Raw genomic sequence first — 19,020 nt, forward strand, 5'->3', positions numbered from 1 at the left:
CGGTAATTTTTGACACCCCTAGGATTTTGAGGGTCCCATTGACAGACATGGTGATGGCGGGGACGGTTTTGGTACTGGTGGCGGCGATGATGGCTGGCTTGGCGTGCTCGAGGAGCCACTAGATGGTCTCCCCGTCTAATTTGTGGCCCAATTCCCAAGTTAGCTGGAAGATCCAGGCCACACAGGTGGCGGGCATTCGGATCCTCCGCCCGCGACCCTCCATTTTCGTGTGATGGTCCTTCTTTTCTCTTCGGCAGTGCAACCGCCTTTCTGTCCATCCACATCGGAATCCCCGCCAGCACGTGCACCGCCACCATCGCATGTGACATTTCCTCCGTGTCCGGCTCTTCTTTTGGTGCAAAATTCGCCGCCACCTCCATCGGCAGGGACAATATGGATTCGGAGGCTATGTCAGGTCCCTCTTTGCTTTGGCGACTACTCAGTTCCGCTTCTTGCCCACCCTTGATTCTGAGATCAAGACTTCTTCTGGCCTCATCTTCTTCGAGCTCTCGTTTCTAAATCATAGCCATCTTTGCTCTTTGGAGAGAACTACTAACTACAAAGACCAAATTTGAGTAAAGAACGAACACAACCCAAAAAGAATTACACGCAAATTTCCAAGAAAATCGAATGTTTATCTCACAAATCGATGGAATTGTTGGTCGGTATCTGTTTCTCTGCTTCGCTCACGCGTTAGCTAGTGGAGAAGGAGTAGACGAGATTGAGGAGAGAAAGAGAGAGATAGGGTTTTAGTAGGGCTGGCAATTTTGACACGACCCGCGAACCCGACACGAACACGACACGAAATTAGCGGGTTTGGGTTTACCTTAAACGGGTTTGGGTCATAAACGGGTCGACCCGTTTATGACCCGTTTAGGAGTGCCTGGCGGGTCGTGTCACGGGTCGACCCGCGGGTGACCCGTCAGACCCGTTTGTTCTTTTTTTTTTTTTTTTTTTTTTTTTAACCTAAAAGAATTAAAGTAAAAAACCTAAAAGGCTAAAAACGATTCCCATTCGGTGCAGCCCCTGCCCAGACCGCGAGAAGAAACCCATAGGCCTCCCGCCTCCCTCTCGGCCTCACGGTTATATAGGAAGCAAAATGTAAAGGCCTGTTGCTACAATGAGGTGGGTGATTCGCTTACTGTAATCCTAGCTCTCAATTATCTCGACCTCGCTGTGGATGGGAAGATTGCCCCGGTCATCTCATATATCTTCAACTCTGTTCCTTCCTCCTTGTCTTGAAGGGCTAGAAAAGATCACAAAACTGTCAACTGGGCGGTGAAAAGATCATATATACATTTGGTGCTGGAGATAAAGGGCAGCTGGGCATAGAGCTTGTTGCCAACCAGACCGAAAGGGGAAGCCCAGAGCTGGTTGATTTTGATCTCAACTAGCTGTTACTTAGCTTTACCTGCCTCTCTACTTGCACCACATATGCTTTACCTCTAATTTATCATCATCACATTATCTGATTATCAGCATTTGGTGTTTAGATTTCTTTGTTTATTTTGTACATAGAAACAAAGAAAAAAAAAAATTGTGAAGGTTCAAGCTAGGTACACAGGGAGTCAGGGACGTGGGTTGTTGATATCTGAAAAATTGGCTTGCACTTAGGCTTCAAGTACTAAGTAGTTAATAGTTGATACATTTGTCAAGGTTCATTATAACCTATTTTATCTCTAAAGCATATTAACTTATAACTATTAAATGATTTGGTGTGGTTAGCCTGCTAGGAGTTTAATTTTAAGAGATAATTGCTAAAAATAATTTTATTTTATTTAAAAACAAAAAAAAAATTTATTTTTTAAGTTAAACGGGTAAACGGGTCGTGTCGGGTCGTGTTGACCCGGCACGACCCGCTAGTTTAAACGGGTCTCACGGGTCGTGTCGGGTGACCCGTGAAATACCCGGGTTCGTGTCGTGTCGGGGGGTCCGACCCGTTTAATAAACGGGTCGTGTTTGGGTTTTAGCTAAACGGGTCGCGGGTACCCGCGGGTCGTAAACGGGTCGACCCGTGGACCCGTTTTGCCAGCCCTAGGTTTTAGGGAGGCATTTTGCCAATAGAGTCACGTGATCACTATTCAGTCAATCAAAACACCTTTGACTAATAAATTAGTCGAATCGCAAAAAGTTGAAAGTTTGAGAGATGAATTGCAAAAATTGAAACATTAAAAGTCGAATTGAAAATAATTTCAAACTTTAAGAGAGTAAAATGTAATTTCCTCAAATTATAAACTAAATCCTCTATATTCTAATTCCGCATTTGTTCAATAGAAAGTCTCAGTTGACGAAGAAATTATTAGTGTTTTAAAATCTTTCATTCTCTCTCAACTCTTTCGTTTTTTTCTGAATAATTCAGCGGTAAGTCTAGTAATGTTCAAGCTCTACAGCAGTTTTGGTTGGTCTTCTTTATAGATTTGTTTTTAGTAGTAATCTATGGGGTGATTTTTTTTTTTTTTTTTTTTTTTTGGGGTTTTGATCCCCTTTAGTCGCTTTATTCAAAACCTTAAAAATAACGATCCTAGATCTTTGGGTTGTCTTTCATTCTCTTTTTAGTTTGTTTATGTGAGCAAATCATTAACAGATGATGAAGGAATTACCACACATATAAAAGAAATATCACTAATGATAAAGACAGCGAAATAAATTACGTTTGGAAATGCTTTTATAGCCGAGATGAAAAAGCAAGAAAATTATTGTTTAGTTGAGAAAGTTATGATGGTCCGGGCAATAGCCATAGATGTGATTCACTGAAACATGTTGCATATCTGAAAACTAGTTAGGACAATAACATTTAAAGAGTTAAACAAAGCATAGATCAAATTTGTAAGAAAAAATTTCTCATTATATATATATAAAATATTGTTTTGTTAGACTAATATGCTATATTTTTTATGAAATGAATAGAAAAAGTTGTTAACCACAACTTTTTTCTTCTTCATTAATTCAAATTGAAAGATCTTTGGCTATGTTCGCCAAAAGACTTGAAAAATGAAGTGAATTGAAATTGTAGCAGATTTGATTGATGTGAGAAAAAAAGTAAGAATGTTTTGTAAGAAAAAGTGAAAAAAAAAGAAGACTACTATTCCTTTTAAAATCAACCCTAACATTCTTACTTTTTACATCATATCAATTACTCTTTATTACCATTCAAATTAAAAAAAAAAAAATCAATGTTTTGTATGAAAAAGTGGAAAAAAAAAAAAATATTGTTTGTAGTGATTTTTTTTATTTGAATAGTAATAAAGACTAATTGATGTGATGTAAAAAGTAAAAATATTGGAGTTGATTTTAAAAGAAATAATGGCTATGTTTGGCAACAGGCCGGGCCGGCATTGTAGCTGGAACTGCACTGTTCCAGCTACAGTGCCAACAGCAAAAATTGACTTTTTGCTTAATTTTTTTTTTTTAATAAAGCAAAATATTAAAAAAAAGAAAAAAAAAAAGAAAAACTGAGGAGAAAGGGGTGGTGTTCCACCCCACAAATGTATCCGGCGGCCAAGGGGGTGGCTGGACCCCTTTCTCCTCATTTTTTTTTTTTAATATTTTGCTTAAAAAAAAAAAGAAAAAAAAAAATTAAACAAAATGTCAATTTTTGCTGCTAGCACTGTAGCTGGAACGGTAGAGTGCCAGCCCGACCTGTTGCCAAACATAGCCAATGAAGTCTTTTTTTTTTTTTAGGTCCTTTTCCATACAGAGCCTTTATTATACTACTTGCAATCGAGGTGACCCCAAAAATAGCACGTGCGAAGTGTTCGTACTAGGACTCGTGGGACCCTCCAGCTGCTCTCTACCACGTGACGTGACGTGGCAGAGAGCAGCTGGATGCTGGACCACTTATGGCAGCTGTCTCCTACAATTACCGTTTGCTCCTCTGAACGAAGTCCACGCAAAAGTCTACCCAAGTCATCTTCTGATCAGAGTCGTCGTTGGATTCTGAATTCCTTTCGAGCGTGGTAGACATGGCGAGCGAGATTGATGATTTTCTGATACAAAAATTTTGCAATGAGTTTGAGGAGAAAAAGAACAGAGGTTCCAAAATTCGCCTGGAAAGCCTGTTTGGGGAAATAAGTAATCGGCTTAAAAAGAATCCTCAGTCCTCATCGCCGGAGATTCAAATGAGGGAAATCCTTTACGACTTGGACGATGTTTGGACCGAGTGCCAGGTAACGTCGAAGAGCAACAAACTAGCCCGTGATCCCTTGAGGGGGAAGTTAAACAAGATCAAGGATTCTATTCGATTTTCAAATGGTAACGCACGGGCTCAGCCGAATAGCGACGTCAGCAGCTCGGTCAGGGAGAATCAAGTTCGTCGCCGGGGCTCTCGGTCAGTTAATGCGTCCAACGTTCATGGGTTTGATGACGATGTAATCTCGCTGGAAAAGGTACTTCTCAGGCCAGGAAGTGAGGGTCGTTTCAAGGCAATAGGCATCACCGGTATAGCTGGTATAGGAAAAACCACACTCTGCCAATCATTGTTCAGTAAAAAGGAGGTGAAGGACTACTTCTTTCCAAGGATCTGGGTATGCATGTCAGCACAGACTGGGGATGATGAGGACGAAAAAGTAGCGATCCTCAAGAGAATGTTGGTGTGCCTTGGAGTAGAAGATGAAATCATCGACAATTATTATGGACATAAGGAACTACTATATGCTCTTCACCTTCAATTGCAGGGGAAGAGATATCTGATTGTGTTTGATGATGTCAGGGGCGGGGAGATAGACAAATGGTACGAAGAGCTGAGTTGTTCGTCTACTTGGGATGGAAAATGGGATGCTCTTGCGTATGGATTGCCAAAAGGGTGTGGGGGAGCAGTTATTGTGACTAGTAGGAATGAGGAAATAGCAAAGAAGATGGTTGGGGGGGAGGGAAACCTACATCGGCTTCTACCCCTTTCAGAACCAGAGAGCTGCTGGCTTATATTCATGGAGGCAGCTGAACAGGACATTAAGAAGCTCAGCACATCCGATGCGGGAATTCAAAAGAAAGAAATCTTTAAAAGATGTGCGGGCCTTCCATTGACTGCAAAAATGATGGGTCAGATCGTCAAAAAACAACAGGCAGAGGCAGCAGCTCAAAATGGAAGCAATCAACAACTCCCAGTACTGGGAGCAGCTCCGAATGGAAGCCTTCGACAATTTCCAGATCAGGAAGGTGCGCCAAATGGAAACCATCAACAACAGGCAGTGGGAGCAGCTCAAAATGGAAGCAATCAACAACTCCCAGTGGGAGCAGCTCCGAATGGAAGCCTTCAACAACTCCCAGATCAGGAAGGTGCTCCAAATGGAAACCATCAACAACAGGCAGAGGGAGCAGCTCAAAATGGAAGCCATCCACTGCACCCAGAGGGATCAGCTCCAAATGGAAGCCTTCAACAACTCCCAGAGGACGGTGCCCCAAATGGAAGCCATCAACAACACCCAGATCAAGAAGGTGCCTCAAATGGAAGCCTTCAACAAAATGGAAGCCTTCAACAACTCCCAGATCAAGAAGGTGCCCCAAATGGAAACCTTCAACAAAATGGAAGCCTTCAACAACTCCCAGATCAAGAAGGTGCCCCAAATGGAAGCCTTCAACAACTCCCAGAGGGAGCAGCTTCAAATGGAAGCGGACCGTAACAATATTCTATATTGTAGTTCCTGCTTCTCTTGCTTTTGATTTATCTTCTTCAAAGTGTTTAGCTTTATGTTGTCATTTCCTTCTGAAATCAGATAAATGTTGCCTTTGTGTGTGCTGATCACCCTGGTCTCTTGCTTTTGATTTTTCTCTAGTTGTGTGACAATATAAGCAGTACCTGATTCAATTGAACAACCTTGAGCAATTTCGGTAGCAGTGGTTATTTTAACTATGAAAACTATATTTTTCAACTAGTATTATTTATGTCTATTAAATTTAATGATAGCAACATTTATTGGGGGAGATAAAAATTGACGTGGCATTTGAATCACGGAATCTAACATTTTTTATGATATTCACATTTAAAAAAATGTAATGCCCAAGGATCAGAATTTTTAAGAATATGACTATTCTCGTGTTTAAGAATGATGATGAATCTCATAGGCTTTTTGGGAATATGTAAAGCATATGTAGGAGTTCTTATTTATTTTCAAAATAATATTACGAATGTTTCATCCAATTTTTCCTTGCAATTTGCAATTTCTACCAACCTAAAAAACAAAAAAAAAAAACAAAAACAAAAAAAACTCCTTTTGGTCATAAATCTAGAGGGAGAACCTCAATCAACAAGGAAGGGACTATTTGAGTGCTTCTTGAATATCTCTTCTGGCTCATGTGTAGGATCGTCCACGTAAAATTGTGGAAATTCAATGAAGGTACGGAGATAATTTGCTTTTGACAAAAGCCAAAAGGTAAAAATTCAACAAATGTGTCCCTAAATGTGTCCCTAAAGAATGTCTCAATCGATTGTAAATTATATCTAATGAAGCAGAGGTCACTAGTTTGAATCTTTTTCCCACTTCCCTTGTGTGGATATGTGATGTAGATTACAATGCTTGAGAGTATATGAGGAAGACCCGAATGGATGATCGTGAGAAGACGCCCCGAAAGATGGTAACACGATCCCAGACTCGCGTGGCAACATGAGTAGTTCCTGGAACTACGATCGATCGCACATGGATTGCAATCGAGCGCCCTGCACCTGATATGGAGATGGTCGTCCCTGGTACTGCGAATAATCCACGCCTACATCAGCGATCGAGCGCACAAGTCCTTGGAAGTGCGATCAAGCGCACTTCGAGCATACAAATCCCTGGAAGTGAGATCGATCGCCCTATACTTGCAATTGAGCACACTCGAAATAATCTATGTTATTTTTCCGCTTTTATTTGCTTTAAACTGACTTTGTTTATTTGTTTTACTATGATTAGGGATTTGGGATCCTTATTTCCGTACTTTATTAGTATTAGGAATTTTGGCGCTATAAATACATGATTATAGCCCCTAGAAAAGACAGTTTATGTTATTTGATTAGTTTTATCTAAATAAGAATTACTCAGAGGAGTTTTCTTCATATTTTTTCTTGAAACCTTAGATATATTATTTAGTTTTAAGAAGAATTTTCAAATCCTTGATAGACACAAGATTTAAGAATTATTTATCCTTCTTCTTGAATTGATTTATTTGCTTCCCACCAAGTCAAGCCGCATCAACGTCTCAAAAAAAAAAAAAAAAAAAATCAACAAATGCTCTAATGACATATTTTGGCTACCTCGTGCGGTTGCGACCTGCGAGCATTCAATGAATATCTCTCGTACGCCAGAACAATTATTCTTTATTCAATTTAGGCTTGTTTTCTTTTTTATAAGGTAACAAAGGAGAAACCAAGATAAGAACCAAAAAAAAAAAAAACAAAAAGGTCTGAAGAAGTATCAAGGAAGAGAGGGAAAAAGTGTTTGGCGCGCACTAGAAATATAATGGTACAGGATGCGCATTTTTGTGATTTGAAAAAAAAAAAAAAACAAATAATTTTAAGAGCCAGTTCAGAATGCGTTTGAGAAATAGAGCTTTTAAGTCAAAAAGAGCTTTTGAGAAAAAAATTTCATTTTTAAGTTTTTGCCAAAAGTGTTTTTTAGCTATTTTTAAGCCTTTTAGACCCTTAAAAGCACTTTTAAATTTTTTTACCAAACGAGTACTTTTTTCTTCAAACGGACTTTTCGAATATTAAAAGCACTTTTCAGCTTCTAAAACGCAATTTCAAACCGACCCTAAGTCGGATCGTATATATTACGAATCTACATTTCCAGTAAAATGCACTTGAGGGGAAATTCACGTTCTTTCTACTTAAATGCAAACAAATAAAATAATCTTCTAAAATTTTCAAAAATCCTAAAAAATTATTTTCATCCAAACGCTTTGCTAAAGTTGTTTCTAAATGGGCTCTTGACATATATATTCTACACAAAATTGTAGAAAGAGACAACCAATTGTATCTATTCTATTTGGGTATGATTATGATAGTACTTGTTCACCAAAAATTGCTTAAGAGGGGCCTAGACAGCAAAATTTGCAGACAAGCCCTTAAGACTAATTGAACCATAGTTAGACCGAATTCCACCATAATATCAGTAATTCTCAAGACAAATAATACTAATTAGACTTATATAAATAATTCTTTATTGCAAAGAGTAAGTCCACACCTTAGTATAACAGGTATAACATCTTGATATAATATAATTGAGTATCAAAAAAAAAAAAAAGGGTAGAAGTGGGTTTTCCTTCAAACTCTAATAACGACAGTCAGCAAGTCAACAATGTGGTGCTGGAAGAGTAGCTTTATCATATTCTGTTGATTCTTCCCCCAACGTTATCGAAAGCAATAAGTGTGGAAGATTGTGGGCTCTTGACATATATATTTTAAACAAAGTTGTAGAAAGAGACAATTGTGGCTATTCTATATGGACATAATTATGACAGCACTTGTTCATCAAAAATTACTTAAGAGGGGCTTAAACAGTAAAATTTGCAGATGAGTCCTTAAGACTAATTGAACCATAGCTAGACAGAACCTCACCAAAACATCAATAATTCTCAAGAAAAATAATTCTAATTAGACTTATATAAATAATTCTTTATTTTAAAGAGTTAAGTCCACACCTTAGTATAACATCTTGATATAATATATTTGAGTATCATCTTTTTTTTTTAAAAAAGGGTAGAAGTGGGTTTTCTTTCAAACTCTAATAACGACAGTCAGCAAGTCAACAAGGTGGTGCTGGAGGAGTAGCGTTATCATATTCTATTGATTCTTCCCCAACGTTATCAAAAGCAACCAGTGTGAAAGATGATTCTTCCCCACATGGTCCCCCTCCTCTCACTAATTGATTCTTGAATCCTGTTGTCACCTGTAATTGTTTTTTGGTCCACCTTTTAATGCAAAAGACTAAACACTTATCGACACTATTATAATTCAACCTGTAATTGTTTTGTGGTCCACCTTTTAATGCAAAAGACTAAACACTTATAGACACTTTTATAATTCATCCATTAAGAACACATGATGTTAGTAGGTTCGACAGTGGCTCGGTGCTCGTTTTGTGGTGGTTTGGCGGTTTGAGATGAAAAAACTCAAACTCCAAAAATAGTTTACGATATTTAACAACGTAAATACTGGAAAATATTAACCAAAATTAAAAATGAAGTAAATTAAGAAAAAAAAAAAATCCAATTTATCACCAATGCCAAACACAATTGAGTTGAGTAACTCGAAAGCAAGCTTGACCCAACATATCTAAAGTCTATGAACTCCAAATTCCGACCAGCAACAAAAATAATCAACTTAACACGACCAAACAATGACAATAAATAGAGTATCTTCCAAGTTATCCATCTACAAGGTAGGTAGTTGCTACCAATAGACCTCAACTCGAGGGATCAACATTCAACTCTGAAAAGACATCATTAAACATGAGTAACCAGAGTCCGATAAATAGAATAGATAATCAGGTAGAGGAAATACATATTTCAATTATTTGAGAAAACATGTAATTCGATGAGAATTTTCAAGTAGGAAATGCATTAAGTTTTTTTAATTTTTCTTTTCAGAATTCCACTAGTTAATTCCTTACCTCACTAGCGAGCACAATCTTAGAACTCCCCATTGCGTGCCTCAAAAGAACTCAATTAGATTAGAGAGTTTAACTAAGAAATGAACAAATCTACCGCAATAGATACCATAAGTAATTTTCTTTCTTCTTTTTAAATGAAAATAAAGCAAACAGAAGAAAAAAGGATATAACTAACACATATAAAGGCTAAACACTTAGAATTATGGGCTTAATTCTTTTAACTCTTTATGACAGTACCTAAAACCAAAAGAAGCAGCACCTAAATTTCCATTCAAAGTCTATCAAAGGCTAAAATATATAGCTACCCCAAAGAAACATATATCAGTTTTAAAAACCAACTTAATCATTCCTTCAAACTTCTCAAATAGGGTCACATCAACCTCAATCTCAATTATGTAGGCTCAATTTCATTAATTAACTTCTAGGTTTTAAAAAGCCCCAAATTTCACTTTAAGTTCCATCTTCATTAACATAATATTCTCAATTCAACTACGATCTACTTTTAATATAATCTCCAGGAAGTTTTAAACTTCAAATTATAGACCTCATATTCATGTTTGAGCCACCAACTTTTGGAGCCAGGAATCAGAGCAATGACACCCCAAATGGGCATAACCATATAACCATTTGAATTCTTCAATTAATCTCAAATCACTCATAACCAAAATCAGTTGAAGATACAAAACCTGTTTTAAGACCTCAATTCCATAGTAGCACAATCAATTCAAAGAAAACCAACCCGGAAAAACAAAATCCCTAAAAGGCCTAACCACAATATTCCTTCAAATCACACCAATACAAATTAAATCAAGTTGAATAAACATCACAATGTAAAATAACGAACTTAGAAAACACAGCCAGTATTATTCAAGTTGACAAAAACAAATCCAAACGAATAGGGAATAAGATACAAGAACAGAATCCATGAAGGCTTCCTTCCCATTCCGGGTTGCCTTTCTTGTCACTCCCACTTGAAGCTAGTGACAATCATTCCTGACCCTAACATCATTTCTGAACTTGATCTCTTAATTTTATATTCTATTTCTAAGTAGGATCATGCATTGAGGCATATAAGCGCGATAAAGCAACCACTATTTTTTCTGATAAAATTATCCAACCACTATGTTTTAGTTGTATGTAATTTCTTCAAAAGAATGTCACATGCTCCAATGCTACAAATAACTTTGCACATCGTTCCAAATAAGGATGGATGGAGATATACAAGAAGCTAATGCAACTTAGTAAAATCCAAAAAAGTACACACATGAAACAGAATTAAATCCAAATAAAGAGGGATGGAGATATACAAGAAGCTATTGCAACTTTGTCAAATCCAAAAAAGTACACACATGAAACATAATTAAATCTAAAAATTGGGCCAGAAACATAACATACTTTTGATAGTCTGGCAGGACTTATCGAGGTCTTGGCGTCAGCCTGATTCCATTCTCATTACATGGAAAGAAAGTGAGTTTAGGGCATTTGTATTTCTCCAAGTAATTCAAGTGTGGAAAAGATGACTGGAGTTCTTTCCAATCCATCTTTAAGTCACTCAAGAACCTCAGACGTAGTACCTCAACATTCCACTCCTTATTCTCCTGACCTGGGCTTAGATTTTGGAGTTCTCCTCCTCTGATGTAGAGTTTCTCTAGTATCGGAAGTTTTGCAGGCAGCAACCAACTGGGTGCTTTCTTCTCAGGGTAACACTTGAGATCCAGTTTCTTTAGTTTCTTAAAACCTTGCAGATCTGTGGGACCCTGCTCTCGTTTGTTAAAGGTGAATGCTCTAGAAAAATTCTTAACCAATCTTCCTGCTCCCTTGTCCTTCTTTTTGTTATCTCGACGATTCTCTGAATTCATGGTGCTTCCTGCCATTGGTTCCGCTACACCCTGGTCTTGATTTTTGTTACCCCCACGGTTCTTTGGAGTTGTGATGGTTGCAGTCGATGGTTGTGCCGCACCCTTGTCTTGCTTTTGGTTATTTCCACCGTTCTTAGGACTCGTGGTAGTTGCTGAAATTGGTTGTGCCACACTCTCGCCTTGCTTTTTTTTATCTTCACTCTTCTTTGGACTCTTGGCTTCTGCAATTGATTGTGCCACACCCTTGTCTTGCTTTTTCTTATCCCCCCTCTTCTTTGAACTTGTGGCGGTTGGTGTCATTGATTGTGGTTCACCCTTGTCTTGCTGAGGATCACTGCCTGTATTGCTGGGAAAAGCTCCCCACTCAATTGTAAGTTTTTCAAGATTTTCAAACTTTTGAAGATTGTTTGCTTCATCTTGATTGGGGAAATCTTTCGTGTTTGTGTAGATGCTCAATTTCCTCAGCTTCTTCAATCCTGACAAATCAGTAAGAGTACACGCTTTTTCATTTCGACGGTCACCAATTACAAACCCTTTAAGGACTCGGAGTTTTGTGAGAGACTTAATCTTTTTGGGAATGTACTCTAGCAAGTAACACTCGGATATATCCAAGTGCGTCAGATTCTCGAGTGAGCCTATTCCATCTGGAAGCTCCTCTAGAGTGTGACAAGCTCTAAGATCCAAGATCCTCAAATTTAAGAGCTTACAGACAGAATCAGGAAGCTTGGTAATTCTGGAAATTCCTTGAAGGCTTAAAAACCTTAAAAGTTTCATATTTTTCAACCCTTTCAAGAATTCAACGCTCTCTACTTCAATATGATGCTTAGCTGAGGTCTGCCACCTTCCCAGATAAAGAACCTTGACATTCTTCAACTTTGAGAACCACTCCGACTTGAAAAAGTCAGGATACGGCTCATTGACATTGAATATTGTTTGCAGTTTCTCTAGATCCAATTCGGCGCCACGTTTCTCTGTAGCCGATTCGTTGAAAAATTTCACCAACTCCTGAGAAAATCCATTGACTAAATACGCCCGGTGAGATGTCTTAAAATTGGTAGTGGGATTCCATTTTTCGTTATCAAAATCAAATAACCCAGCTTCTTTGGCAAGTACAATCACCACCGAACGAATACAAGGATTCATCTTGTAACTGTCCACGACTAACCTGTGCTTCTCATTTACGGGCTCAATGCAATGCTTCTTCGCCAGCTCTTTGAAGATTCCATCAGCAACTTCCTCAACCGACCGCCGTTCTTCCAAGGTTCCATCATCAACCTCTGGTCTAACAAAGCCTTCTCCAACCCACCAATATGTCATAAACCTCTTCTTCACAATCTCATTTTCCGGAATTAAAGCAAAACACAGCAAGCACAGCTTTGTTGTGGACTCAAGACTCTCATATACTGACCGAAAATCTTGGAAAGCCAAGCTATTCCGAAATCCCATGTCAACATGTAAGACAGGCAAATCATCAATCACGTCCAAGTCATCAAACTCGGTGCCACCCCGTGTGTACCGATGGGCGTCGGATTTATCGGAGGACAGCTTATAGGGTAGCGGGATCCGGAGCTTCAACTCCATCACAATCTTGTCGATCGCGCGAAGCTTGGCTCGGAGCTGCTTGGGTCGTGAGGAAACATTGGGTACACTAGTTCCCAAAGCGTCGGAGCTGTGTAGTTTAAGTTTTTCGAGGAGGCCAATTGCTATGTCCTCGAAGCCCTTGAGACTCTTGAAGGATTCTCCTATGTAAATCAGATCTTTACTTAACTTCTCCGCTTGATTTTCCATTCTCTGATAGTCGTCCTGGCTAGTGTGGCTGCTTCCGTCGTTGCCACTGTCTCCGTTGTTGTTGCCACTGTTGATGTTGACAGGTCGGTTTCGGGAGAGGAATTCCTTGGCTTGTTTGAGGCTCTCGGCAACGTCGGATATAACCAAATCCTTTGACTCCGCAACGGAACCTGCGCCAGAAGACTGATCGGACGAAGACATCGGGTTGAAAACTTTCCGCTAAAAAAAAATATATATATCAGTACGGGTAACACAAAATTTCGGAGCCAAGATCTGCCATCAACGGAGATCAAAGCAGAGGTTTATAGCCTTTTTCTGCAAAATGGCATTTGGTGAAAGCTGGGTTTTTTTTTTTTTTTGTAAAATGCGAATCCGGCTATCTCCAATCCGGCTATCTCTCTGCGTTCGTACTATCCCCAGATAGATAATTAGCATTCACTACATTTTATTTTATTTTTATTTTTATTTTTTATTTTTAATTCTTAAATTACACAATTTGGACCGTTTTCAGGCCAAAACGTCTAAAAAAATATCATCTATTAAAAAAAAAAAAAATGGAATGATACTAATAGTATATTTGAAATTATGTTTGAAAAATAAAGTTTTAAGTAAAAATTGTGCTTTTTTTTTTTAATTTTATTTTATAAAAAGTTTCATTTTTAAGTTTTTTGTCAAAAATGTATTTTATTTATTTTTAGGCTCTTTGAACTCTTAAAAGTACTTTCAATTTTTTTTATTAAACGGGTACTATTTTTTTTTTTTAAACGGACTTTTTGAGTGTCAATCACATTTTTAAGCTCGTCAAACACACACCCAAGCAAACCCTAAGAGCATTCTTAGCAATCTTACTAAACTATTTTTTTAAATTATTTTGGTGAGCCAAATCACTAAAATTCACAAAAAAACACTCCCCAAAAGTCTCAACAAAATAATATAAGAAAACTTTATTTTAAACCCCTGAACCACCGAGCGTTTTGAAAAGATCTCCATAAATTTTAAAACCCTCAATTTAACCCCCTGAACTTTCAATTTGAGTCAATTGACTCATCCGTCAGATTTATCTGTTAAATTTTGACGATAATGCCTTAAAAAAACCAAAATACCCATTAATTTTTTTATAACTTTATATTTTTAAAATTTTTAATTTGAAATTAAGGATAAATTTGAAATTTTATAAAAAGTTAAGAGAATAAATGTCATTATATCACTTTTAAGTTTTTAACGTTTAAAATCTAACCGAGAAGTCAATTGATTGAAATTAAAAGTTTAATAGAGTAAATTGAGAGTTTTTATCTTCTCAAAAAAGCGATAGTTCAGAATGTAAAGTAAAATTTTCCCAAATAATAATTTTGGTTTGATGGATCGACAACTCGCCAAATGAATCCAAAAAATAAATATACTAATGTTTTCACATACATCACCAACATCTCCATTCCTACAGGAAGGAAATAAAGATACAGCAAGCACAATATCATGCCCATCCTCCTTTTATGTTTCTAAAGTTATACATGGAAAGAAGCCATCGGATTGACCTGTAAAAACAGAATTAAATCCAAGTAAGGAGGGATGGAGGTAATATACAAGAAGCTACTGCAACTTCGTCAAATCCAAAAAAGTACACACATGAAACAGAATTAAATCTAAAAATTGGGCCAGAAACATAACATACTTCTGATAGTCTTGAGTCATCCTGGGAGGACATCCTGGGAGGACTTCTCGAATTAATGCAAAATGTTATATCTCTCAACAGCTCCCTTTCCAGCTTCAGTTCTTGGCTTCAGCCCGATTCCATTCTCATTACATGGAAACAAAGTGAGTTTAGGGCATTTGTATTTGTCCAAGTAAATCAAGTGTGGAAATGATGACAGGAGGAGTTATCCCCCCTCTTTTTTTAACTTGTGGTGCTTGGTGTCATTGATTGTGGCTCACCCTTGTCTTGCTGAGGATCACTGCCTGTATTGCTGGGAAAAGCTCCCCACTCAAATGTAAAATTTTCAAGATTTTCAAACTTTTGAAGATTGTTTTCGTCATCTTCGTTGGGGAAAGCCTCCGTGGTTGTGTAGATGCTCAACTTCCTCAGCTGCTTTAATCCTGACAATTCAGCAAGAGTACACGAATTTTCATTTAGACGGTCACCAATTACAAACCCTTTAAGGACTCGGAGTTTTGAGAGCAACTTAATCTTTTTGGGAATGTAGTCTAGCAAGTAACACTCGGATATATCCAAGTGCGTAAGATTCTTGAGTGAACCTATTCCATCTGGAAGCTCCTCGAGAGTGTGACACGCTCTAAGATCCAAGATCCTCAAATTTAAGAGCTTACAGACAAAATCAGGAAGCTTGGTAATTCTGGAAATTCCTTGAAGGCTGAAAAACCTTAAAAGTTTGAGAAAACTTCACTTACCTTCTTATACTTTTGCGGTTTTTGCAGACACCCTCATTGTTCAAAAACTCTCACTTTGATGTATCCAACTTTCGTTTCCTTCCACTTTGCCCATTCCGTTAAGATTTTATGTTAAATCCTAACGGAGACGTGTGAAATTCCAATTTTGCCCTTATTTTTTATTAAAAAATATATATATTTTTAAATCCTGACGACCCGTGAGTTTACTGGTGGATCTAACCCACACGTATTGTGACGCACGGGTCATATTATTATTATTATATATTTAAAAAAAAAAAAAAAAAAGGCTGCGTGATTTTGATACAGAGTCCTCGGCTTTCCTTGATAGCAGGGGTCTGAATATAGGGTCACAAGTGACCCTCCGGTGGGTCAGTTTTTTTTATATATTTTTTTAAATATAATAATTATAATAATAATTTTTTATTTATAAATAAGGGTAAATTTAAAATTTTTAAAAAAAATTAAGGGTATAAAGGACTTTTACTCATTTGACCGTTTGATTTAATTACAAAATCCTAACGGAATGGACAAAGTGAAAGGAAACTAAAGTTTGTTACATTAAAGTGAGAGTTTTTAAACAATGAATGGATGTCTGTAAAAACCGCGAAAGTATAGGGGGTAAGTGAAGTTTCCCTAAAAGTTTCATATTTTTCAACCCTTTTAAGAATTCAACGCTCTCTACTTCAATATGATGCTTAGCTGAGGTCTGCCAGACTGCCACCTTCCCAGATATAGAACCTTTACCTTCTTCAACTTTGAGAACCACTCCAATTTGAAAAAATCAGGATAAGGCTCATTGACATTGAATATTGTTTGCAGTTTCTCTAGATCCAATCCAGGGTTCTGGTCGGTTTCTTTTGCATCCGATCCAGGGCCAATTTTCGCTAACTCCTGAGAAAATCCATTGACTAAACACGCCCGGTAAGACGTCATAAAATTGGCACTGGGATTCCATGTTTTGCCATCGAAATCAAACAACCCAGCTTCTTTGGCAAGCACAATCACCGCCGAACGGATAAAAGGATTATCTTGTAACTGTCCACGACAAACCTGTGCTTCTCATTCACGGGCTCAATGCAGTCGTTCTTCGCCAGCTCTTTGAAGATTCCATCAGCAACTTCCTCAACCGACAGCCGCTCTTTGAAGGTTCCATCAGCAACTTTTTCAAGCTTTGGGCTAACAAAGCCTTCTCCAACCCACCAATATGTCATAAACCTCTTCTTCACAATTTCATTTTCAGGAATTAAAGCAAAACACAGCAAGCACAGCTTTGTTGTGGAGTCGAGCAATTTATCGTATACTAACCGAAAATCTTGGAAGGCCAAGCTACTCCCAAATTCATTGTCAACATGTAAGAGAGGCAAATCGTCAACCACCTCCAAGTCATCAAACTAGGTGCCATCCCGTGGGAACCGGTGGGCGTCGGATTCTTTGGAGGACAACTTATAGGGTAACGGGATCCGGAGCTTCAACTCCATCACAATCTTGTTGATCGCGCGAAGCTTGGCTCGGAGCTGCTTGTCTCCCAAGAAGCATTGAGACCACTAGTTAGCAAATCGTTGAGGAGCTGCGTTCTTTAAGAGCATTGAAGAGGTCACAGGCTCTGTCCTCGAAGCGTTTGAGATTTTTGAAGGATTCTCGTATGTAAATCAGATCTTTCCTTAACTTCTCCGCTTCGTTACCCATCTTCTGATGTTCGTCCTGGCTAGAATGGCTGCTGCCGTTGTTGCCACTGTTGCTGACGTTGTTCTCAGGTCCGCTTTGGGAGAGGATGTCCTTGACTTGTTGGAGCCTGCTGACAACGTCGGGTAGAAGTAGAACGAAATCGTTTATCTTCGCAACGTTGAAGTTGCCGGAACCTGCGCCAGAAGACTGATCGGACGGAGGCATCCTGTTGAAAACTTGCACAAAAGAAATATCAGTCTGTTCGACACAAGATTTCGGAGCCAAGAGAATATCAGTCTGTGCGACACAAGATTTCGGAGACAAAATCTGCCATCAACAGAAATCAAAGCCGAGGTTTAAAGCCCTATTCTTTTCTGCAAAATGGCATTAGGTGAAAGCTGTTTTTTTTTTTTTTTTTTAAGATTCTTCAATTACACAATTTAGATCTTTTTTGGATGAAACGTTTGGAAAATGTCATATTTTCTGTTCACTTTTGTAGAGAATTTCTTTCAGAAACGGTTTTTTTTGCTCAAAGTTGTTTTACAATACAGAGAATAAGAACGCTAAGAAATATATTTTTAATAGTTGCATTTTTTAAGCATTTTAATTGATGACTATAAACAGCCTAACTTACATAATTTGAAAATCTACGATTTTTTTAAAATTATAGGAAATCCTAATCCGTCATCGTGAGAACTGGTGAATGTCCTAAGTACTCTTGGTTTTGCAATCTAACGTTTGATATAAAAATGTAATTTTTTAAAAGGATTAAATACTTAATTCCCCCTTGGGGTTTAACAACTTTATTTTTTTTCCCCTTGTGGTTTCATTTTTATCACAGGACCCTCCTGGAGTTTTAATAAAGACCAAGTTAGTCCATCCGTTAATTGACCGTTAGGACTGACACGTAGACCACGTTGACACGTAGCATCTATTTAATTTTTTTTTTTAAATTAAAAAAAAAAGTATTTTCGAAAAAAAAAAAACAAAAAAGAAAAGAAAAACAATTGAGGGTGGCTCTCGGCCATTTGGGGTGCCCATCTGCTCGGTATTTGAAACCACCCCATCCACCACCATTGTAGGGAAGCGCCACCCCTGGTGTTCTTACAGAAGGCCAGCCACCCCGTGACCCACAGAGCTCACACCCCCTGGCAACTTTGGCAGAGCCTAGGGTGGTCGCAAACCACCCCCCATCGGCGGGTGCCGCGGCCACCACCCATCCCGGCCAGCCGTGGCCAGCCACCACATACAAAGTGGGTACTGAAAGCCACCTAAATGGCCACAAAGAGCCACCCCCTGTCGAGTTACGGGTGGTCGAGCCACCCCCCAATTGTTTCTTTTCTTTTTTGTTTTTGTTTTTTTTTTTCGAAATAATTTTTTTTTTAATTAAAAAAAAAATTAACAAAGGCTTACGTTAACATTGACGGCCTAACGTGAATTCCTCGGAAGTCAATCCGACCGCTTAATTGACGGAGGACTAACTTGGTCTATTATCAAAACCATAGGGACCTCTTGTGATAAAAATGAAACCACAGGAGAGAAAAAATAAAGTTGGGAAACCCCAGGGGGGTCTGAGGTATTTAACCCTTTTTAAAATGCCGTTAAGCATTTTATAACATTGTGATTTATCTGTTAAAATTTATGTTCTTAAAAACACACATTTTTATTTGTAACTTGAAAATGTAATTGTTTTATATATATTTTTTCAAACTATTTTTTAA

General features: G+C 38.1%; 2 protein-coding genes across 2 annotated transcripts; both read right to left on the bottom strand.

Annotated features, from left to right (window-relative positions):
* Positions 1-10,851: 10,851 nt before the first annotated feature.
* Positions 10,852-13,558, bottom strand: LOC132168569 (disease resistance RPP13-like protein 4). Its single transcript, XM_059579566.1, has one exon. It carries the CDS (start codon positions 13,430-13,432, stop codon positions 11,000-11,002), a length of 2,433 nt encoding a protein of 810 aa, XP_059435549.1. The 5' UTR covers positions 13,433-13,558; the 3' UTR covers positions 10,852-10,999.
* A 1,564-nt stretch (positions 13,559-15,122) lies between these two features.
* Positions 15,123-17,112, bottom strand: LOC132169943 (disease resistance RPP13-like protein 4). Its single transcript, XM_059580881.1, has 4 exons — positions 17,048-17,112; positions 16,685-16,960; positions 16,356-16,577; positions 15,123-15,606 (listed from the first exon to the last, which is right to left on the bottom strand). The coding sequence occupies exons 1-4, from the start codon at positions 17,110-17,112 to the stop codon at positions 15,123-15,125; spliced, it is 1,047 nt and encodes a 348-aa protein (XP_059436864.1).
* Between the last annotated feature and the right edge of the window lie 1,908 nt (positions 17,113-19,020).

The sequence above is a fragment of the Corylus avellana genome, chromosome ca2, assembly GCF_901000735.1.
Source record: "Corylus avellana chromosome ca2, CavTom2PMs-1.0".
Classification (NCBI taxonomy): Eukaryota; Viridiplantae; Streptophyta; class Magnoliopsida; order Fagales; family Betulaceae; genus Corylus; species Corylus avellana.

Coding starts and splice junctions, on each gene's coding strand:
- LOC132168569 (XM_059579566.1), bottom strand. CDS start 13,432: ATGTCTTCGTCCGATCAGTCTTCTGGCGCAGGTTCCGTTGCGGAGTCA.
- LOC132169943 (XM_059580881.1), bottom strand. CDS start 17,112: ATGGAGTTGAAGCTCCGGATCCCGTTACCCTATAAGTTGTCCTCCAAA. Junction 16,578..16,684: donor CCCGTGAATGAGAAGCACAG/GTTTGTCGTGGA, acceptor ATGGAATCCCAG/TGCCAATTTTATGACGTCTT. Junction 15,607..16,355: donor AAGGTTCTATATCTGGGAAG/GTGGCAGTCTGG, acceptor CAAACTTTTAAG/GTTTTTCAGCCTTCAAGGAA.